Source organism: Onychostruthus taczanowskii, unplaced genomic scaffold (assembly GCF_017590055.1).
Source record: "Onychostruthus taczanowskii isolate IOZ18803 unplaced genomic scaffold, ASM1759005v1 scaffold121, whole genome shotgun sequence".
NCBI lineage: Eukaryota > Metazoa > Chordata > Aves > Passeriformes > Passeridae > Onychostruthus > Onychostruthus taczanowskii.
The window spans coordinates 399,913-424,420 of NW_024498363.1; the positions used below are offsets into that span (position 1 = coordinate 399,913).

The 24,508-nt window shown below is 41.4% G+C and overlaps 2 protein-coding genes across 2 annotated transcripts in view; one reads left to right on the forward strand and one right to left on the reverse strand.

The window, feature by feature from the left end:
* The window catches only part of IDUA (alpha-L-iduronidase), a 45,420-nt gene extending 24,335 nt beyond the window's left edge, over positions 1-21,085 (reverse strand). Inside the window, exons 1-2 of the mRNA XM_041395906.1 lie at positions 20,692-21,085; positions 17,397-17,537 (exon numbers count right to left, since the gene is read on the reverse strand). Coding sequence (XP_041251840.1) covers positions 17,397-17,537; positions 20,692-20,975 — 425 coding nt within the window. The 5' untranslated portion in view covers positions 20,976-21,085. The remainder of the gene's footprint in view (positions 1-17,396; positions 17,538-20,691) is intronic.
* SLC26A1 (solute carrier family 26 member 1) lies at positions 1,572-11,767 on the forward strand. The gene is given in 4 exon segments (XM_041395905.1): positions 1,572-1,661; positions 8,239-8,247; positions 8,249-8,890; positions 10,247-11,767. Coding segments are annotated over 4 exon segments (2,262 nt in total).
* Positions 21,086-24,508: the final 3,423 nt, after the last annotated feature.

Consider the following 24,508-nt stretch of genomic DNA (forward strand, 5'->3'; position numbering starts at 1 on the left):
GGCAAACCCCAATTATTCTGCAAATTCCAATACTGCAAATACCAAAAGTAACAGAATTTCCAAATATTGGACAGGAGTTGAAAAGGAGAAAAAATTTATTTAGGTACTGAAGCAGATGGTAAACACATTTTAGGAGGTCACCAAACATGATAATTCTTGGTTCTAAGATTTAGACAGTAAAATGGACGAAAGGATGAATTTGAGAAACTTGAGTTTAAGTCACTTTATTTTTAATTAAGAAATACCTCAAGGCTAAAATTAAATTAACAGAAGCAGTGAAATCTTCTATTCTGTAGAGCACAAAACCAAAGGAACACACTATCTTTGTGATCAGCGTGCAAAATTCATAAGGTATACTCCTGCATCCCCTTTTTTATAGGAGGTACTTTAGCAAAGGGGAAAGTGAAGGAGTGGTTGACAAGATCTTCCATAACAAAGAAGCAAACAATAGGATTTTGGTAAGAGTGAAATTACCTTCTTTAAATTTTGGATTTAGAACATCACAACTACTACCACCAATTCTAAGCTCCTGGTAGTAGCCAGTAGTTTTAAGAATCCATGACCAGTTTAACATCACAGCTATTTCTACTTGTCCCTTGCCTAAGTTTTGACTTTTCATTTACATAATTTTTATGTTTCCTTCTTACTTCTAAAGAGCAGCGAACAACTTTTTGCGCAGGGATAAAAGACAATGTTGAAACCTGGCCCGCTCTAGTCATGCTTGTGTGCCAACAACACAGTCTTTTTGTGACCTTTCCAACTCCCATCTCAGATACTTACTGCATGCCAGTTCGTCTTCTTGCTTGGCTGAGAAAGGCACATCTGCTCACCCCTTAGCTTGTAGGCCAGCTGAATACAGTCCCTACAGGTCGTGGCCTTGTGCCCAACCTGTTAATCCACACTGCTTAGTAACCATTAAACATTACCAATCACCTTTGTCAAGGGGAGGAGATGGATGTTATTTATCACTTGGATAGGTCTGCACTTACACAAAGATCTAAGATAACTGAGAGGGAACTTGGTCATTTATATACCTCACAAGAATGAAGTAGACTTTCAACAGAAGTCTATCTTTGTCCTTCTGATCTGCCTACATTATGAAGTCTTTGGTTTACAGAGAAGCAAAAAATATTGTGGTCTGAATGTGCTGACATGTAGAAAAAGAACTCTGACCTCCAGTTCTCCCATCCTATGCACTGAGCAGAACAGGACTTATTCCAGCCTGCAAAGGATACAAATCTCAAGCAAGACGGAAGTTCTATTCGTACACCTTGAACATGTAATATCAAAAGCTAATGCTACATGAGGATGCGTAAACCAGATCAAATCTCAGACAAGAAGCAGCTTCAAAGGTCAGAGATGTGCTAGCCTGAACTCAGCACAATTTTTGGATCAGTGCTAGTTAATTAATAATCTCATGCATTACTTAAACTCAAATCCTCAGCTAGCAATACATATATATCCAGTTTTACAAAGTGATACAAGTGACAACATGCTACCAAACACCAAGATCAAGATTCCACAACAACACATTCTTACATTAAGGAATATTTAGCTAATAATTATCTTTTATGCAAATAGAGTGATGTCTGGCTGAAGACTTCCATTCATTCCAACGTGCAAAAACAGAGCTGCTACATTCCTGTCAAAAAGCTAACCAGGTAAGAGATTGTCTCCCTTCCAGTGCCTCTGAATTCAGGTCAATTTGTTCTTTGCCTCTTTTCACTTACTTGGCTTTGGTGGTTTTTTTTTTTTATTATTATTATGTTGTTGTTCATAAATATTGCTTATAAGGTAGACACTGAGCAAAAGTTTGTAAAGCATACAGTCAGTTGTAAATGGTACAGCAATTATTTTTCCTGCAACCCTCATCCAAGAGTTCAACCATTTGGTTAGTTTTTATTCTTTTTAAGAAAATTGCATATACTAGGCTTATCTTTTTTTCTCAAAGTACTACATTGATATTGAAACTGAGACCATTTTCTTAGTGCTTAAGTACAAAAAAGTGTTTCCAAAACACTGTCCTTATTGCATGTAGTAAACACAAGATGCCAGAGAAAACAACAGAAAAACCATGAGAATGGACTATCAACTTGGTTTTCTCTGTGACAGCTTAGTATGGCGAAACAATATGCAGCAAAACCACAGGGCAGAACACAGAGCTTAGTATTTAACTTCATGAATGATGACCAGGGTCTTGAAAAGCCATCTTGAAAGACTTCTTTTTTTTTTTTTAAATAACAGACTTTCACTTTGAAACAGCTACTTTCCCAAAAGCAAGAAATCTGATTTTTAGGAATGTTTTTTGAATCCACAGGAAATGCCTTTTTAGTGTTCATGTCCTAAGACTCTCCAGAAGAATAATGCTGTCTTGCCTTCAAGAGCATGTCAATAGTTAGATCAGTATTTTCTGGAATCCTTGCACAAAAACTGTCTCTGCAGAATGAGTGAAACTATTTGACCATGTATCTGCATGTACGATCATTCTCAGAGATGATCTTGATGGGCCAGCCTTAACAACAGGTGCTGGCCAACTGCACGAGTTCCACTGTAGCCTCTTCTCATCAGCTCTGGGATTGTTACCTCTCAGTGGCTGTCACCTTACCCACTGGGATATGGAACTGAGAATTCATGGGAAAACAAGACTTGAATCACAGCTGCTGGTGAATGCAGGCATTTAACAAAGACTTGCCTGGAAAATCCTAAACCAATTTACAGTTGAAAATAAAAATTCTGAATTGGAGATTTTAATTAGAAATCTGAAAAACTCTGAGAATAAATCTCTCCTTAGTATAGTAGTTTAATTCGTAGAGGATATGATCTGGCTTTCCTGACTTGTAGAGACCACTAAGCTAGAATGCTATTTCCTCTTTGACGTTTGAATTAGCATAACATTGAAACTCAACACAAAAATGCTTTGAAGCAATAATATTTTACCCCTATATAGTGAAAAAACTAACCAAACCTAACAAGTTTGATATGATTTTTCCACAAGGCATTGCCATGTAGTGCCTGTAGTCTGACAGCTTGCTGGGTCACTCCATAAATAAATGGTTTTGGTTGCTGGCACCTTGCTTAAGTTTGCTTCCAAGTACATCTCAGTTCTAAAGATGAAAATACAATAGCTAATGCAAGGCAGAGAGAAACATTCCTCTCACTTGTTCTGTTTTAGCACCTGATGACTCCTAAAACTTTTAGGTTATGCTGACATATCTAAGCAACCCTGCAGAACAAAAGATTAATAAATCAAAGCAATAGGTGCTAAAGCCATATTGTCTTATATTATATGTAGCTCAGCAGACTTTATTTCAGACTAGTCAGTTCTCATAAACTAAATGTATTCCTCACATCTGTTCAAATATGTCCAAAGCACCAATTGCTGGCTTAGGTTTTTATGCCACCATAAAGGGTCAAAGTGCACTGGGACATAGTTTCTAGGTGCCTTCCTCTGAAAAAAAAATCCAGTTTGCAAGAATAACACACCCCTGTACATTGAATCTACGCACCATAAATGAGCCTAACCAAGGAGCTTTTTCAAAATTGTGTCATTGCTCAAAACCAGAACAGTAATGTAATCATAGCCATTACAGCCAAGAAAGATTTCTATGAGACAGAAAAGGTTTCTGATACGAAAGATAAGCAACATGAACAACTCAACACCTGTGTTTCCAATCAAATGTTTAACTAGACTGATGTCTCTCGTTTTTCGGTGAGTTATGCAACAAATAAATACAAAACCCACCCTAAGCACATTCGTTTTTAGTGGATTTTTCATAGTTCAAACATGGAGAAAACAGCAAACGTCACTTGGCTTAAATTCTTTAAATGGCTCTATCCTCACCTACACTTGAAATCACTATTTCAGCAAGTGAGCAATTATACTATAGAGCTGTGATACCATCTGACTTCTGTTCTAAATAAAGCATTTAAAATATCTCAACATAGGGAGACTGGCTCACCCTTGCTACTCCCTCCAGTGCTTTACAGAGACACAGCTTCAGATTTTTTGGTGGACAATCCAGCATGGGGAAGCAAAAGGATGCAAAAGAATGAAGTTTTTAGGGGTTATGCTGTTTCCCAAAGAACAACTTATCCCTTCAGAATGGTTATACATGTAGCAGGAAAAATTGCCTGCCAAAGAAGCTGCAAAGAAAAATCTCACATGAACATACTGTGATGAATGTTTCTTCCCCTGCAGAGAGATTTTGTCAGGTTACAGGCATGATGAAAAGACAGGAAGAAAGATGGAACTAAGGCCAGCTGGAAAGTCAGCAGTTTGTCTTGAATGGTTCTTTCCCTTGTTTCTCTTTTTCACAAAATATATTGAGTCAATGCATTTAACCAGAAAGAATGAGTCGTTCAAACAAGGCTCCGCTCAATTGCTTTTGCTCATATGGTCAAGGGAAACTTGAAAAAATTTCACTGTGAAGATTCCAAACATAAAAGTACAATTAAAAATAACCAAGACTACTTTCTTTTGTAATTATATGAATGTAACACATATACATGAATGTGCACACAAGTCAACTTTCACTTGTTTAAACAGTTGTTCCAATTCTAAAGTCAAGTGCAAGGAACTAAGACATCTTATGCTATGAGCTGTTTCATCTGTGCAGCCCTGTTAAGAACAGCTCTTTCAGCAAATGATGATTTGAATAACATGCAAACATTGTGTTCTGTGGAGTTCTGGAGGAAGAAAGAGAAGAATACTGGGTTTCCATTTCTTAGTGTAGCCTAAGCTGAAAATGGGTCATTGGGTGAACCAGTAAAGGAATCCACTTACTGACCCCACTAGGGCTCGTGAATACTGCTCAAGTATTACCACTTTGGAAGAATGGTGCTGGATCCCAGTGCCAGTATCAGAAGGCTGGAGTCTGCTCATGTGCACAACAGCAGACAGATCTCCTCTCCTCCATTCTGTCTTTGGAGATGGCAAGAACATTGGAAGCTGTAAGCTCTGCTAGGCTGCATAAGTGTACAGAGTATAGCACACATCTGTGGTGGAATCTCACTTCCTCCAGGTGTAGCAATGAGTTATAGGCATCACAGCCTGGCAATTATTGGATTACACAGCTGAAAAAATGGGCTGCTGATAACAATGTTCCTGCCCTTATTTGGTGTGGCTTTACTGCATTCCAAAAGCAACAAGGAAACTTTAAACATTAACAGTTTCTGGATACCAATCTAGGTTGAGAGCTGACTGCTTAACAGCTACCACATTCACTTGACATGGAATTTGAAAGCATATAGAGCAGAATAAACAGTTACTTACAGGAAGGAAACCTTTATTTTCAGGAAAAAAAAACTGAAGAAAATTACTTACTGTCAGCTTGAACACAGGCGATACACAGTTTACTGTAATACCTTTTTTTTGTTTGTTTGTTTTTTTGGGTTTTTTTTTTTGGCAGGTGGGGGAGGCTTGGTTGTTTTTTACAAAAAGCTATTATTCTGATTATCCAGTATGGCAGTATAGCAAATATATATAATAGATTTCCAAAGAAATTATGTGCAAATTATCTTATGTAATAAAAATCACTTTTATCCCTCAAGGAGCTGCTCAAACAATACACACATCTGAATTGTAATGGGTTTCTTTTACTTCCAGGTAAATTGTATGAGATTAGAGAGAGGCAACTATTCAATTAAATATATGAGCCTAGTGTACAGAAGCTGATGCAATCTTTTTTATGTGGCCTATAAAAAGCACTCACTGGATATTGAACTGCCCACTAGCTTTTAAGTATGTCGAGCAAGGGCACAATAGTTATTTCCTGGCTGGCTGAATCCACTTGGCTGTAAGAAGTGAGTGGCATTTAAATAAGGACTTGCTGTCCTCATGCATAAGCCTCTCATTCTCCAAACTAATTTAGGTAAGACAGGAAGTATTGGGATTTTGCCTTTTAAAAATGAGTGCCTTTATTATACTTGTTAGCATTCTGTATATGTTAACTTTATTCATATGCTCCTAAGTACTTCACCTGGTGTTGCAACTTCATTTATCTTTTCTGTCACCTTTGCGTTCTAACAAAGACTAGATCCGAACTATTTTCCTGTCCAAGCAGATCTTGGCTAGCAAAACTGTGCAGTACATTAGAGTCTAAAGTAAACTTAGCATTGATAAAGAATGGACATGGATCTTTATAAATAATTATATTAAATTGTAATTAGTGTTCCCTTATGATGGAAATAAACCTTACTTACAAACGCAAAGAAATGTATGCAATGGGAGCTAAAATGGATTTATGTAATTGGGATGGATAAAACTCTGCTAATTTTTAAACATATGTTTAGACTTCTATGCAGGTTCTTTTCAACTTGAACAATCAGTCCACATATTTCTAGCAAGAATCTCTACTCTGCCTTTTACTAAGTTATAAATCACCTATAACACCTGAACATGCTGCTTTGAATTGTGGTTAAACTTTGCCCTAGAAATCAGAAAAGCCTTAGAAATCATGCTGTATCACTTATCTGTATGCTGTATCATAATACCTGGGAACTTGTTTAAAATTTCTACTCTAGTAACAGACATATAATAATCTTATTATTATTTGCAATCTGGTGGCAAAATGTAATTATTAAAATCTTGAAAACTATTTCTAAGCAGGATAGACAAAAGACTTTCTAATAAGCTACTCTCAGTTTGGACTGCTCCAGGACAAAAGCCTAGACGCTATCGAAAATCTGTTCTTTTGCTTTTCAATTATGTTTCCAGTTGGACTCATTAACACTTTTCTAAATTCAGAATTCTACACCTCAACAGGCTGTTACCTAACACCTACAAATCAAAATGTTCTTCTTAACACCAAAAAAAACCCAGGAAATTTACAGAGAATTCTGTCAGTTGCATCTAAGCTGTGTACAAATTGTTTAAACCATTAAAATTTACCAACAGAATACTGTGCCAGTAGGTTTACTTCAAGTTTTATGAAACTAATGGGTACAGAGTCTGTCACTAAACACTGAAAGAAGAAAGAAACAGCTTTCACTTTTAAGTGAAGACAAGCTTTGACACTATGGCAATGTCACTTCTGGCACCAAACAGCTCTGATGCAGAGATCCTGGCTGTTAATGACATTGTGAGAGGCTGAGCCTAGAGAAGTTCCGCTTTCCTATAAGTTCTGCATATTGTTGTATTAGCACATACTGTTTCATCTAGATCAGTACAAGTCACTCCTTATCTCCCACTACTCTTACATGGGCATCCTCACACAGAAGTCTCTTGTTTCTCTCTACTGATAACCAGAAAAGATTTGCCACTTGGCATAGCCTGTTTAACGTCTTCCACCTGTGTGTTCCTATTTTATATTTTTAGCTATGTAAGTTAGGACACTTGCATGTTTTGCCTCTTAGTATGTTCCCATCTACCCCAAAATTACTTATGAATGCGCTAAGCTAATTTCAATTTAATTTGACAATTGAATAAAAACCCAGAAACAGAGTTTGGTGAAAACAATTATGTCCATTGAGGCAAGAGACATCAAAAGCATCCCCATCAGGGGAATACAAATCATCCCAGCCATCACATACTAGAAAACAATCAGGAGAACCATAGGAAACACTGCTGTGTTTGTTCTGCTGTACATATAATTATTTGCTGCATCTCATTACTGGCCGAACAAAGTTGGGTAACCATGGGTTTAAACCTGAAAATAATAACATGTAGCACTCTTCCAACGTGGTAACATCATGGTACTTGGTCTGTATGTTGCCAATATGGTGGTATCTGTGAGGAGGTATTTATTATCTGAAGTTGCACATTGAAACAATCTACAATCCAACAGGTTAATGTTATGTAGCAGCTACAAAGAGTCTATCAATTCTTTATGTACATGTTTTTTGTGTAAGACTAAACTGTTGCTCTCCAGAAATCTTTGCTTTACAGGCCCTACCAGCAACATTTTTCTCCTCTGCATTGATGACAACTGCAGTGACAGATCATTATACCCCATGAGAGTTATTAATCAATGATTACAAGATGTACTCACTATACAGAAACACTACAACCTACCTCACTAGCACATGTTTGTTTCACACCATCAAGTCCTACTTCTGGTCACAAAGACCTTTATGATTTATTTCTTAGCCTCATGTGTCACTGGAGCCCTATGAGAGTGTTCTTGTCGGGATGAGGCTTCCTTAAAAACAAAATCAAGGGACAAACTTTTAGTGTTAATTGACTGTGTTAAAAAAACCTTCACGAATTGTAACCTGACAGAGGTTTTCTTCACTTTGCAGGAACACATTAAATGAAGTAAACACTGGGAAAATGGAAAGACCACTTGAGGCTACCAGAATGGAAAACAACACCTCATCCTGCTTTCTCATGAAAAGAAAGACTCATGTCAAGATTAACAGGAAAGAAATCATGCTAGCAAAGCTGAGAAAGAGCTGCTCCTGCACACCACAGAAGCTGAAGAACTTCCTTATGGACTTCTTTCCTGTTTTACAATGGCTTCCCAAGTACCGATGCAAAGAGTACATTTGGGGGGATATTATGTCTGGGTTAGTGATTGGAATCATTTTGGTGCCCCAGGCAATTGCATACTCACTGCTGGCAGGTCTGAAGCCCATTTATAGCCTTTACACATCCTTCTTTGCCAACATCATCTACTTCTTAATGGGCACATCCCGTCACGTCTCAGTTGGTATTTTCAGCTTGATAAGCTTAATGGTGGGACAAGTTGTGGACCGAGAACTTCTCTTGGCTGGGTTTGACTTGAATGATGATGCCCCACCAGCCTCAGGTGATGGCTCTCTGCAGAATGACAATCTGCCCAACATAACTGCCTTCAACCTTACCATTGCGGGGATAAATGCTGAGTGTGGGAAAGAGTGCTACGCTATTGGCATTGCTACAGCCTTGACATTCATGGCTGGAGTGTATCAGGTAAGTGGTTGCTGACATCCAGAGGCAAGGTATGAAGTTCCTGAAGTTTTTTACATGACCTAAGCTTTGGCTTGACTGTCTTTCAATGAGATACATCATCAGTTCATTTGAATGTACTTTGGGCTGTTTTCTCCAGGAAGCCTAATGGTAGGCAACTCAGAGACAGCATGAGGCAGGCAGTTTTCTTAGTTGCTAGCAAACACAGGCAAAACAAGAGTCTTCTGAAAGACCATTAACACTTTTTTGATACTCTTCTGCTTCTTGGCCTTGTTGTTTTCATGAGATAATGAAGCTCAGTACAGATATAGGAAATGCCCAGCTAGCTGTGTACTTAAAAAGGAAGAAATAACTTTTTCCCTGGATATTTTAATAGAGGTGTATACCTACTCAACTACTTCTCCAAGTTCAGCATGCGCAGCTCACTGTTTTGGTGGAGAGTGCTGTGCTCTACCAAACTGCTGTCCAAAAGATAATTCAAAGAAAGGACAAGAGGAGAAATACACTGACTAACCCATTTTTTCCGACAATGGCTGTGCTGGACTCCTTGACACTTGTCAACAAGGGTATCAAGAGAGCACAGAAGGAAGCATCATGTACATACTTCTCTATTAACCCTGTGTGAGTGTATGTGTGTGTCTGTGTGTGTGTATGTGTGTGTGTGTGTGTATGTGTGTGTATGAATGCAGAAAGAGCTAGCTATCTTCCTTTTGTAGTAAGAAATTTCAGGTCACATATATGAACAAAAAAATGCCCTTGTGAAGTTGTATTTTCTAAAACCATCTAAGGAGAATCAACTAGTTACGGACGGACAGAATCATGGAGTTTGTGAGCTGTTCTGACACTTCTGATCTTAGGCATGCCACAAAGGCAATCTGTGCTCCATTTTCCCTTCTGTCCACAGGGCTAAAATTAAAAGCTGCTTAATGCAAAAGCTAAAATAGGGATCTTATTCAAGTTTTGTTTACAAGGAAAAGGCCATACATTTTAACTTTATTCACTTTAAGACAGAAAAAAAGGAAAGCTGACTTTGGTATAACAGAAGTATTTTGGACCCACTACTCTTTTGCATAGGGAATAAAATTAAGGCAAGCCATTTCAGTGGAGTCACTTCAGACAAATGTGTGACTGACCATCCTGTCTCAAACCCCTCATTCACCTCTTGGGTTTGTAGCATTCCACAACAATAAATGGAATCACATTTTAAAAGCAGACTGGAAACAGAAAAGGATAATTCCTGTTTCAAGAATGAAATAGCCAAATACTACTGGCCTCCAGCTAGCTCTCCCCGATCTGTACCTAACTATTTGCAGCACCGGTTACATCTCATGGTTTCTTTTTCTTTTTCTGTTTCCTCAGGTTCTAATGGGGATCTTCCGTCTAGGTTTCGTATCTATGTACCTATCTGAGTCCGTACTAGATGGCTTTGCAACTGGTGCTTCCTTAACCATTTTAACAGCTCAAGTGAAGTATCTTATTGGAATAAAAATTCCACGTAGCCAAGGGCATGGGATGCTGGTTATTACCTGGATTAACATATTCCGGAATATTTCTCAGGCTAACCTTTGTGATGTCATCACAAGTGCCATTTGTATCGTGGTGCTGGTCACTGCTAAGGAACTCGGAGATCGGTATAAGCATAAACTGAAATTTCCTCTTCCCACAGAGCTGGTAGTTATAGTTGTGGCAACACTGGTGTCACACTACGGTAAGTTAAATGAAGTGTATGCATCCAGTGTTTCTGGAGCTATTCCAACAGGATTTATCCCTCCAAAGGTACCAGAGTTCAACTTAATGCTCCGAGTTGCTCTAGATGCTTTGCCTCTTGCCATAGTCAGTTTTGTCTTCACTGTATCCCTTTCTGAAATGTTTGCAAAGAAATATGCTTACACCATCCGAGCCAATCAGGAAATGTTTGCTGTGGGGTTCTGCAACATCATTCCTTCCTTCTTCCACTCTTTTGCAACCAGTGCAGCTTTGGCAAAAACACTTGTCAAAACATCTACAGGCTGCCAGACTCAAATCTCTGGAGTAATTAGTGCAATGGTGGTTTTGCTGGTGCTGCTCTTCCTGGCACCTCTCTTCTACTCCTTGCAGAAGTGTGTCCTGGCTTGTATTATCATTGTGAGCCTTCGAGGAGCCCTGAGGAAGTTCCGAGATGTGCCAGCACGGTACTGTATGAATAAGGTGGACACACTTGTTTGGGTAGTTACCATGGCTGCCTCTGCCTTGGTCAGCACAGAAATAGGGCTGTTGGTTGGCATTGTTTTCTCCATGTTATGCATAATTGTTCGGACCCAGCGGCCACGGACAGCCCTGCTCGGTCAGATTCAAGACACAAGCTTTTATGAAGATGACTTAGAATATGAAAATCTCTCTACTGTTCCAAAGGTCAAGATATTTCGCTTTGAGGCCCCACTTTACTATGCAAATAGAAACTACTTCCTAAAGTCTCTGTACAGACTGACCAATTTAGATCCTAACTTAGAAGCTGCTAGGAGAAAGAAATATGAGAAGAAGGAAAAGCAGCATCTGAAAAAGGGAAATCACAGAACTGCTAATGGACTGGGCATCGGAGAAACCACTTTGCAACTAGTTCCTAAGCAAATTGATTTCCAAGCCCTTGTTATCGATTGCTCTTCCATCTCATTTTTGGACACAACTGGAGTTAATACTTTGAAGGAAATCCTGAAAGACTACAAGAATTTAAACATTTCTGTTCTCCTGGCTTGCTGCAATCCCTCAGTGATAGACTCTCTGAAAAGAGGGGGTTACTTTGGAAAGGATTTTGGATGTATGCAGGAAATGCTATTCTACAGTATACACAATGCTGTGCTGTTTGCAAAAGACCAAAAGCTTCCAGCAGACTGCTCAGTTTAAGCCCGTGTCTTCCCTGATGATTCAGTACAAAGTGACAGCTAGAGAGGGGTAGTTTGCAACAAGTAAATTATCAGACACACTGTTGGCTGTGTAAAGCCATTCCCCCCAGCGAGTTCCACATTATGTCATATGCTACACAGGGCAGCCACTGGGGAGGCAGTCCAGGACAAGCATGAAAAGGTCAGACCACCACCTTTACTTTAAAATGCAGGCGATGTTAGTTTCAGATTGACTTGTCCATCATACCATGATCATTTATGACCCAACATGGATGTTAGGGGACAGCTGTGGTGGAAGGCCTGCCCAGTGTTGCTCACCCAGTGATTTAATGGCTGGTTTGTGTTAAGAAGGCTAAGCCACTTCCATGAAAGTGCAATCAATAGAGCATTCTGGATACATAATTGTTTAAACTGTGGCTGGCAAGGCCCTATTCCTTCCAGTCATTCTACATGTACTCCTAGACAAGTCCCCACTGTTTGCATAAAAATAAAATGTATAAAATATTGTGGAATGTAGAATATCTCTCCTCCTTGATCACACAAGCTTAATAGCACAATCTGCCGCAGGAGAGAAACTATAATCCATCACAGGTTCCTCTCAAAATGACCATTTGCAAAAGTTGCTGGCTTTGGAGTTACAGGATTCATCCGTTCTATTGGATTAAATTAGTTTAGTAAATTAGTTACTGAAGGCTGTGATACCCCTAAGCACGCTGGAAGAAATATGACTCTGATGCGCAAATTTGTAACTAGTGAAAGGATAAACAGGATTTAAAAAAAATGAATGGCTTTAATTGGCAGCTACCCAGCTAGTTTGCATCCTGTAAAATAAGTTGCCTTTGGTAGACAGAAGCAACTATAATTCAGGGATACATAAGGACCATCAAACATAAAACCTCAGAGCCATGATGCAGCACATCACTATCTTCCTACAAATGCCTGCCTGGGTTCAAAGAAAATAAGGGTAGGGTGGGAAGGTAACTCTGCAAGTTTTCTTGAAGGGGATTGATGGATCAGTCAGAACTGCCTGGCTGGTCTTCTCTGATGCAATGCTAATGAAGTATTACAATATACATGGGTCAAGTAAACAGAGCAATGCTTTGTAACTTGTGCATCCTGCTATGCTGAAAAACTGTCACCACTGTTTGTACATACTATAGATGTTGTGGGGGTTTTGTTTGCTTGGTGTTTTCTTCCTATCATACTAATCTTTGAGATTTGAGGCCTACTAGATCATGTTTTCTGGGGCTGGTTACTTTCTATAATAATTTGCATTAACTGCTGTTCATTATGCTTTATGTCATCAGTTGTATTGTTGTGTATGTACGTTCTCTCCTCACAAATAAGAATAGACTTGGATTTTGATTGTAACACAGTATGCAGTGCTCCGGCCCACGGCATGGGCAGAATATTCTGTTTCATACTCAAGTTTATAATTACCTGCACTCTCTCTCCTTTTTCACATCAGGTTCACACACCACAAAGCATGGTAGGAAATTCTATCACAGCTGTGCCTCTCAAAACTAACAGACTCTAGAAATAGGTTCCATATATACAGAAGCCATTTCTTTACCATCCCATTAAAAAAAAAAAAGTCAATTCAACACATCATATGACTTACTCATGTCAACTTTTTAGGTCACTGAATGAAAGAACAGTCAAACTGAAGCTCTCTAGGTGCCCCAGAGCCTGTCTGGCTCTCAGAAACAAGTATTTCCTTAGAGGAAAAGCAGTGCACTTCCAAAAGACCAAAAATTATCTTCACCAGGACTATGATTTGCACAGTATCAGGTTATCCAATGCTGGCATTTCAGGCACTCATTACGAAGGCAGCCTATCAGCTGCACGCTGACAGTACTGCTAAAGCAGCAAAACCTGACAGAAGCATCTGACACGAGATTAAAGGATTGATCATTAGCAGTATTTTCCCGTCATAAAACAATCCACATTATTATTTAAATTGCTTACTTGGTATGATTAGCTTCTTTCTGTTCTAAAAGAAAGTAAGCAAGGCCCAAGGACAATTCTGTTTAGTACCTGATTTTGTTTGTAACCATCCTTTGATCAGGGAATACCTCTTTTTAAGGTCCTGTTTGGGCCTAAAAAGGCAAATTATAAGAGTTACTACCAGACAGTATCAACAGACACTCTTAGGACACTGTGCTAAAACAAGCTGTCATTGGAAGTCAAATAAAACATCCTACCAATCTACACTTTATTTAGCTTTATGGACCCAGCTACCAACAGAGAACACAAAGGAAAAAAAAAACGCAAAGATACCCTTAGGTCTAGATTAACCTCATTTTAAAAGAAAAAAAGAAAAAAAAAGAAAAAAAAAAAAAAAAAAAAAAAAAAACCAGAAAGAGAAATTCCAGTGGAAGGTGTATCCTTGCAAGAGTTTCTGGAGAATAATGAAGAGGATAAGAAAGTAATAGTGGGAAGCCTCTTTTCCACCATATTTATTTTACATTGGTACCAAAGGATACCTAAGCAAAGCAACTTGACTACACATAAGAGAGAAGGTAAACTTTAGAATTTACATATGAAGAAAGAAACTATTGGTCACAAGAAACTGTAAGAACAATTTCCTGTTTTGGTTTTACTGGCAGAGCTGGCTCACAATCAACTGTGTTGGACATTGTCAAACACAGCATGAAAACAGCTTCAGTGCTATGATGTAGGGATGCTGGCAGACTGTGAATTATTTCTAAGAAGTATGTAAAAGGTAACTAAAAAAGCAAGTCTTTTTCTGGTACATCTATGTTTGCTATACTGAGTTATACTAAGATTAAAGATATGAAGACTGAAAATTAACAAAAACTATTGATTCTCTTCTCTCCTAATTTACCAGAAATTAGCTATCATGTCTTGGAGAGGAGCAGGGGATAGGCTGGTAATTCCAACTAGGTTAATACTAATATTGAAATAAAAACCATTATATGCCTTTTAAGAAATGTTATATGCTTCATATAGGTTGACTGTATTTTTGTTCACTGTGTTGCCTTGTTGTTTACCATGTATCATGTATCCAACAGATCTTAGTACTGCTACACAAAAATGGAAAAGGATTCTTATTGTGGACTGTGTCCCTTGGAACTGGGCAAAGAGCCGGAGTTTCCAGCTCAAAGTGTCCTGTCTTGTTGACTAGTGAAGCATGGCCAGAATGTGTGGGCCAGGTGTCAAAAGAGCTCTGTTTACTGGCACTGGTAACCAGCAACCTGGGAACTGTCCAGTCCATGAAAGACATCCTGGATTTCCCCACAATCATGAATATTCCTGTGTTACAAGACCAAGAGACAAATGTATGCTACTGGTTGGAAAATAAAACTAGGAGTTCTTTGAAAACAGTTTGCCTTGTGGTATCCTTTCACAAGTGGCAAAATAATGGGCTGACTCCAAACAAAGACAAAGATAAAGAGGGGAGCTTGCTGTACTAAAAAAAGTTAAAATAAAGGGATGCAGTTGGTATCGGGGGAGTAAAAAACATAATGAGAAAGACCATACAGAAGTGAGAAGGGGAAGGTGGCAGTCTTTTATTTGAGCACATGTATTACTTGGCAGAAACATTTATGGAACCTTTTTTACAGATGGTGGCAGCTGTGAAAAGCCACCAAAGCCTCTATCTGCTAGACTTCCACAGAGGTCCTCTGTTTTTTCTAAGTGCTCTTCTTCAGTAAGTGCCCATCTCTACATTCCAAGGAGTGTTCTCTACTTATGAACCCCATGACATAACACAGTTCTGCACTCAGATGGTGGCACTCAGAGCCTCTTTACATCCTTCTGGAAATCACTGTTCAGGAAGAGATTTACACATACACAAAATTACGCATCAGCACTGAACTTCTCTGCTCAGAATTGCATTCCTGGTCCTGTTGATTTTTTCAGTCCCAATGTTTGTCTGCAGGCTCCATGCTCCTTCCCCTTCTACAAGTGCTGACACTTAGTCCACTGGTTGTCTTCTCACAACTTACACATCTTCTTGTCCCTGACAAATGCACATTTTTTTGCAAAATGAGAAGTTTTAGCTTGGTTCTAAACCGTAGCAGTTTCTAATTTCTACATGTCAAAAGTGAGCTAAAGACTGAGGCTGGTAAGGTAGAATCTTCTTACCTTTGAGACACTACAGCTTTCTTGAGAACTTCTTGATTGATTGCTACATTTCCATGGTCCTAGAATTGTAATTGTGTCAAGGATTGTATCCTACTATTTTTAACAGGCTTGGTGGCTCAATCCCCACAAAGGTTGAGCAGAATCCATAACAGATGCATTCCTCTCCCTCAGTCATGTGGAAAGCTCAATTCAACACAATGACACAGCTAAGAGAGGCTGCCAGAAGGGATTCTGGGCTCCAAGTGCAGACATAGCTACTTTCTTTCCAAAGGTACTCATTGATTTTTCTTAAGTGAATTGATTACAGAAACCTGAAAGACCCAATCCACCTCCCAGGAGAAACCTCTAAGACAGGGACTCCAGAAGTGGTGAGCAGTGACGGTTGTCCTTGACACTGGTTCGCTCCAAGAGAACATATTCCACAGTCCAGTAAGAGACAGAGAAACACACAGGAAAGGGTGTTTAGTGGAAGCTTCCAGAGGGAAAGAATAGAGCGAGCAGCTCTGTTACCTACTATGCTCACGGATGAACTAACAAACAGAGACTACCCTGGGATACTGATGCAATACTTACGTGTGTGCAGGACTTATGAATCACTTTCCTAAAAAAGTAACATACATAAGCACACCTTAATATCGAGGAAGAAAAATTCTGCTCCTAATGCACACTCTGAAACTCCCTACTGCTCTGCTCACATGCCATTTTCAGAGTCTGTGCTCTCCTTCCCTGTTGCTTCCCCATAGTGGTAAATTCCCATTCTTCTCTGTCTAGGACAGTAGATGCTACAATGTGGACTGTAAATGTACTCAGCACAGCAAGAGTCTGAGCCAGGCAGAATTTTAAGAGCTATTACAATTTTTCATAGGGTTTTTATGGTTTGTCTGTCTTCACAGACCAAATTGCTCCTGCTCTAGGCATCGGGCTATTTGGCTGTTCCTACTAGGCATCTGATAGGAGTTTGTTCAAGCTGAGTTAAAAGGGACTTGAAAGGCAATGAATTCCAAATGTTCTCCTAAAGTCTGACATATATTTCCCTAAAACTAAAAATGCCATTTTGTATATAAAACCTTTTGGAACAGGGTATTTACTGGTATTACCCGAATCTAGTCTGTTTTAATTCTCACTACCTGTCAATTAATGCAGTGCACACGTGGCTTCAGGAGACAAAAAGTAACTTCTAAAACAGGCAGAAGGATTAGTGGCAGCTTTCATTTGGACCTCTCAGTAAGTTAGGCTCATACCAACCTCTGTTGGACTTTTTTGCTGTATCACATCTCCTACATTAAAGGACTAAAAAGTAAGCCATCTTTCTAATCCCTCAGCTTCTCAGCAGAAACTGTGTCTTTCCTCATCTCTTAAAAGTCCTGAATTATTCCCATCTGTTGGAACTTAGCTGACTTCCACAGAAGCAAAGATACGCAGAGCTTGCAATTCGGCTAAGATAAACATCAAAGTGAGCACCTGTTGGACCCTTTAGTGTGTCACATTTTCCTAGACTGTGACTTGAGGTATTTGCTTACCTAAGAGCAACTAATTCCAGTAACCAGTGAATCCGAACTTGTTCAATGCCGCCATGTGGAACAGAAGAAATGTAGGCAAGGTTCAGCTCTTGGTCTTTGCTCAGGTCAAACAGGTCAGCACGGTTGTGAGGTAAAGGAGGGCTTCAGGAAAAGACAGACAGAAAAGAAACACATTGAAATATTAAATAACACCTTCATTGGGCATGCAAAGATTCCTATGCTACATACCTACACCACCTTACACGGCATGAGAAGCACTGCCTAACATGAGACAAAAGCAAAACGGAGTTGCAGGATATTTGGGACCAACTGGCTATACACATTGTTTGGCAAAGTAGAATACAACCTGGGTGCATCTCAGCACCTTTGACCACCTTTGCCCAAAGGAAAACCTTGCCCGCAGTCACTGCTGCACAGCCAGCGATCTCAGGCAACAATGGCCAGAGGAAAACATACATTGATAGTTGCCTTGTCTCTGAGTAACTAATCATAAAGGAGCTCACTGTCTTTAAGGCTTTACAGCGGAAGTCAGACATGCTGACATCTGACGTAAGAAAAATATGGGCTTGACCTTCTTGACGAAATTGATGCAATGACATCAATTCTTTCTCTGCTGTGGATGCTATTACACTTTTTTGAAGGGGAATTAGATGCTCAGAGCCTTCATATTCTTCAGCCATGTTCAGCTAACCCTTAAGCATTAGAAAGCACAGGAGTGTGCAATCTGAGGTTTCTATGTTTGATTCTGCAAGCAGTTTAACAGGCTCAGGGCTATACAGCAACAATCATATCAACTTGACTTTGATATCTACTTATTCCACTGAAATCAAAATTACACTGGCAAATTTCTGTTATTCCAGTCTCCACAGATAAATACTGCAAGATGGAGGTCGCAACCCCACCCTTCACAAGTCAGCAACTTAGAATGCTGCATGGTTCACTAGGTCTGGGCATCCTTAGGGACTTTAATTAAGCCTCCTCATATTGTGCACATTCTGAATGATAAAGCATTTTTATGAGAAAAAGGATAAAACAACACTGTCCCTCAGTCTTGGTAAAATACATCCATGTGTTTTCACACTGCAGCAAGAGATGACCTGTGCTCTAACTACACGCTATACACAAACTGTTTAAGTCAAAAACTGTTGTAGTCTATGCCTTGCTTGTTGTAGTCTGTCTCCTGTGATATCGACCAGACTTGTGCTGACTGTAACTCTGCTGGGAAGAGTCATTTATGTCATCCTTGCCTACTCTGTACCCATCCATATAATCATCCCACTACCAAGGTCACTAATGAATGAATCTCTTACTGTATAACCATCTGTGTACAAAGGAAGAAACGCCTGATCCCACCTGGACAAGAACTTCACACAACAGAGATACTGCTGACCTATTACCCCATCTCCTGCATCTTTACCTGAAAGTTCACGTCTTTACACAAACCACATCCATTTATAATGCTTATTACAAATCAACCAGTACACTGTGAGCCCCTCTCTGCAGTTTCACCAGCATACAAGGCACTTGAAAACCATCTCCCTAAGCTTCAAGTCACACAAGTGAGACTTTCTAATACTGAGAAATTACCAGTTCCATTCTTACTAACAATGTATCAGCCATTTGGGTCTTTTTAATTGTTCCAGTAAATAAGGACAGTGTCAACGATCAGATTCTGACAGAATGCTTTACTACTACTCTGAAATTCAAACCGGCTTCCATTCAATAGTGGCAAAGACAATTCTTTTTGCTTAGTCCATGTTGAATAAATATTCTGAAATTCACACCCTGTTAGAGAAATCTTGCAGAAACTGTGATGGGACACAAAAGAAAGCTGACAGAGAGCGTGTTTGTTAGTGGTGCTATCAGTATTTGTCCTTTCCTGTTCTGAGTGCAAAGTGCCCATCCAAAAGAACTTCAAGCCTTGCTCCCAGGTTTTCTCAGCTGCTGATCCACAGCTGGACACTTGCCCAAAAAAGAAGCTTTAGCAGCTGGAACTCACTTGTGCCACTGCAAGAGCTTTTAAGGGATTTTCAGAAATACTAGTGCTGGCCAAGTGTTATAAAAGAGTAACTGTTGACCCATGGATAGCCTCTGCCTCTGATACTCTGTCTGTCCTTCACACATCTTTCATGTTTGCAGCTTTCCCAAGTTTTTCACACAATTAAAACCATGAGTGTTTCATAAGCCACAGTTTAAATTGGCTAAACATACTATTTTTAAGGCAATTTTCATTAATGTTTCCTAACACTGCAAGAAAAATTTAAAACAAAACAAAACCAAACCAACAAAAAAAAAAAAAAAAAAAAAAAAAAAAGAAAAAGAAAAAAGAAACAAAGAAAGAAGAAAAAATCCTGAAAGCCCCAACGTTTCTCTTCACCAGAATGTATTTCAGGTCCTGTTCTGTTCCTCCCCCCTTGGAAACCTAAAAAAAATCTTCTAAGTTTTTTTCTAGGGAACCTTTATGCATTATACAAAAAATGTGCATGAAGTCCTTTTTCCAAAGCACATGCTCATTCCATCCCTATTGCAACTCTTTTCCACGTGTTACTTAACCCACTGTATGCCTAAATGAAGTAGATCATAATCACTTTAGAATAAGATACAAGCATAGCAGTGGAACATACCATCTCTTGCTTTCCTGACTGCAAAAACTTTTAGTAGTCTTACAAAACTTAAAGGCCGTTCCAATCCCAGTTAGCTGAGCAAGACCAGGCTTTCTCCGAGAAGCAAAGCACGACCAGAATACAGGAATTTCTGCATGGTCACCGCCTTCCCCTTAGCTTGGGTCAACATGACCCACTGGCTGCATCTGGTGGTGCATCTGGAAAACGTCTGTCAAGAACAAACTCCTAGAACTATCAGTCTTTTGTTTGGTAGTACTAGAACTCTCAGAAGTTTTCCTGGGGCCCTTTAGGGGTTTTGGCAATGGAAATACTGAAAAGTAAAGGGAAATGAGTTCTGAGTATCAACATATGTACTGCGGTGGGGAAGAAGAGGGACTTTACATGTTCGAAGGGGCAAGAAAGCAAGTCAGAGAAGGGGAGATGAGGCCTATTTTTTGTCCAGTTCTCATTAACTGGCCACATCCAACATCCCGCCCTACACTGCGGACCTGGTCCAGCACCAGGCTAAGCAACAAGGGGCAGCAAGGACCCTCTGATCCCACAGCAGCAAGCCTCGGGAAAGCCAGCGTCCTCATGCCCTGGGGATCGAGAGGGCGGGATGCGGCCGAGGCGAGGGCCGAAGAGCCTCTGCCCCGCGCCTCGGGGCCCGGAGCCGGGCGGCGCGCGCTTACCAGAAGCCAGTGCTCCTCCAAAAGTGCTGCAGGGGCCGCTCGGCTCGCCGGGCATCCACGTACACCTCGTACGCCGCGGAGCCCGCGCCCAGCGGCACCAGCAGCAGCCACAGCAGCGGCCCCATCGCGCCGCGAGGGCCGCGGGGCCGGGGAGCGGGGCCCCACCGCCGCCCGCTGCCGACGCGCCAGGGCACGCCCAGGGGCCCCGAGGCCCCCGTCCCGCGGAGCCCCGCGGCCCGGCGGGGTCTCCTGCCCTCCGCGCTGCTCCCGAGCCGCAGCGCCATGGCCGCTGTCCCGGCGCCGCCGGTGCCCGGGACTCTCCCGCCGGCAGTGCCGCGGGGCGGGCGGCGGCGGCTGCGACTCACCCGCGCCCCACACGGGGGCGGTGCGCGCCGCCACGCCCGCGCTCCCTGTGCCAGGCCCGGGAAGGCCGCGGTGACGGGAGCGGAACCGCCCTCCTTCCCCGGAAAAGCGTAGGGACAGGGTGGGAGTTGTGTCCGCTGGCTACGTGTAAACCAATTTATTGATCTCAGTATGTCAAAGAGGAGTATGCGCTCTCAGCCCAGAAAGCCAGCCGCATCCTTGGCTGCCTTCAAATCAGCGTGTGCAGCAGAGCGAGAGGGGGGATTTTGAGCCCCTTTGCTCCCCTCTGGTCAGACCCCATCTGGATCCGTGCTGCATCCGGCTCTGGCATCCACTACAGGAAGGACGTGGACTTGTTGGAGCGAGTCCAGAAAAGGGCCGTGAAGTTTACAAGGCGACTGAAGAACTTCCCCCACAAAGGCTAAGAAAGTCGTGGCTGTTCAGTTGTAGAGAATAACAAATACAAACTGAAAGAGGAGAAATGTAGCTTAGTTATTGGGAAGAAATTATTTACTGTGGAGGTGCTGGGATGCTGGAACAAGTTGCCCAGGGAGATTGTGTATGCCCCCTGGCACTGTTCAAAGCCAGGCTGGACAAGGTCTTGAGCAGCCCAGTCCAGTGGGATGTGTCCCCACCCATGGCAGGGGGATGTTTGGACTAGATGATCCTGAAGGTCCCTTCCAACCCTTAATATTCTAGGATTCCATGATTCTATGAAGAGCTTTAAGTGTGCTTTATCACACACAGCCTGCAGCTTGATTCTCTAAATGCTTATTTGCTGCCATGTATACCTGAGGTGTATACCATTTTTCCTGACTCTTGTCTTCAGGACCATTCTTTTTTACCTGTTGTGCCTTCAGGAATCTTGTTAAGCCTTCCAGTTCTATGCCACCAGCTGCACCTTGAGCTGGGACAACAGCTGCCTTTGGGTGAATGCTGCTATCTGGGCTTCAGTAAGGGCTGATGACATTTTGCCAGTTGGAAAGGCTGATCCATGATGGGAGGTCCCTTGCACTCACTTAAGCTGGCTTTTTTGTTAGCTTTCCCTTGAGAGGAATAGACTGGAAGAGATTAACACCTGACAACCAAACACCGTACTCTGATTTTTTGCTTATTAACACCAACCCTGCACCTCTCTGTCTGTAAGTGGGGAAGGTGCATTGTGAGGCCAGCACAAGATGCCAGCGGTTTGAGCACCTATCTGTGATGGACATGGAAACAATCCCTTGCAGAGGAACCAACAGCTCCTGCCCAATCAGACTTGAACAAAAATTTAAGCAAAAAGTTGTTTTCAAGGGAGAAATCCCCTGAAGCCCATAGGTTCTACCACAGACCATTCCTTTTGGCATCAGGAAGGCTTGATGCTTGGAGACCAAGCTGACTTTTCCTCAGAGGCTGTTAAAACAGAACTGTTGCATTGAGTTTGGCTGATTTCAAAGTCCAATCTGGAAGACAAGATGTCAAACCAATGCTATGCTCTTTTTGGCCAGGAAACTTTGGCTGTCCTCAGGCATGTTGTAGAAACTCCTGAAACACCACAAAGCCATGGATGTAAAATGGTGCCGTGTTGACATTTTAGAGAAGTTTCTCTCAGCACTTCAGGAAAGTCTCTTCCCTGGGAGTCTGACAAGAACATGATCTCCAGAGCATTTCCAGGAAGGTCCTTCTCAGAGATTGTGGTAGGGGCTAAAGAGAAACGCCCCCCCACCTTGTTTTCTACAACTTATCCCAAGGCAAGTGCTACATGTAGCACACTGGCCACACCAGGCCTGAGCTTGGGTGACAGAAGCGAAGTAAAACCGCTGCTAAAGGCTCCATCACCCACAGGTTTCTTTTCCATGTCTAACAAAGCAGCTAGCAAGATTTTTTAAGGTACTTCTGAAGAACTGCAGTTGCCCACAGGAAATCTTTTCTGCTCACCACAGATGCTCTGGTGCCTCCTGCCAGAGAAAGAAAATCCATCGGAATTATCTGCACCCTGTGAAGGAGCCCAATACACCTCTGTTCCTAAAACATCTGAGGGCTGCTGCAGGGAGAGCAGCTGGGAGCATATGGCTTGCATTTTCCCAATCACAGCAGTCGACTGAATCAACATGTTCTGGCACCATTTGCAGGTCAGATGCCAGGCTACACTGGTGAAACTCCATTGTCTGGTCTGCAATCCTCCCAGTCCTCTTCTTCCAGGAGCAGCGCAGATGCCAAAATTACCTCAGATTACCTCCAACACAGTTTGCCAGGTTTAAAAATCTGATTCATAGCTAAACCCATATGCTTAGGTTTCTGTGAGCATGGTTCTAGAGATGATCAGGTAGAGCTATGATAAAAACCTTGGTCAAAGTGACCAAGTGAAAAAGGTTCCACTTTTTCCTTTGACTTTCTGTTCCTCCAAGGGCTGGGAAGTGTCCAATGGCAGATCTTCTATGTAGCATTTTACCAGTGATGTTTCCCACAGCTGGCACTCCCATCCAAAGTACACTGGGGGTTTTACCACAGCCTTCTCCCATCTCCCTGCAAAGACTGTGAGAGCTCTGCCTGTACTGAGGCATTCCTGAGCAGGCACACAGGCATGGGAAATGGGGAACAGCACTGTTCACTGGAGAGCAGCAATGTTCACTGTGCCCTTTCCAGTATATTGAAGCTGAGCCTTCCCAGCTGTCTGGCCAGCTTAAAATCCTCCAGTGTTCACTTCAGGAACTGAAGTCTCAGATTGGGGAGATAAGAGATGTAAAGCCTGTTACTGCTAAACTGAATCATTCCTCTGAGAAAGAGTGCTTAAGGCATTTAGTCCCAACAGCTCTCCTGGCAGCATCTGCAGATGTTCTGGAAACACAGACATTCCGGGCTGCTTCAGACTCATCAGGGAGCTGATAACTTCCTGATGCATTTTCTTTCTTTGTGAAGAGGTACCTGCACAATGCACAGGAAATTTGGGTTTATATGTTGAGGGCATGTGTGTGTGTCTGCATGTGTTGTGAATGTATGTATATGTTCTGTTCAGATGCCTCCAGCTAATTTAGTACTTAATTGAATTATAAAATTGAATTATAAAGAGCATTCCCATCTTGGAAATGCCAAGATGGCTTTGTCACACAGCCATCTCATACCACATGGCAGGAACAAGGCTTTTGCTGTAGCATATGGAACTTGAAGCCTAGAAAATCATCTGGAGTTATCTGGATATTTTTGTAATAACTAACTATTATTGCAATTAACTAATTATTGGTTAGGCCTTCCAGGGTTTATGACAGCCTTTTCTTCTTGGATGACTTCACATTGCCACGTGGTGGCAGCTGATCTTTGGACAGATAGACTTGGCTGAATAGTCTCAAGATTTGTGTTATATCTAATCCAGTCTAACAAGGACTTCTATACTGCTCTTCTTCCCTGCCACTGCTTTCCTGTTGCTGCTGTTTGCCATGTGTGAGGTCCAACACCACGGAAGGTGAAAGGAGGT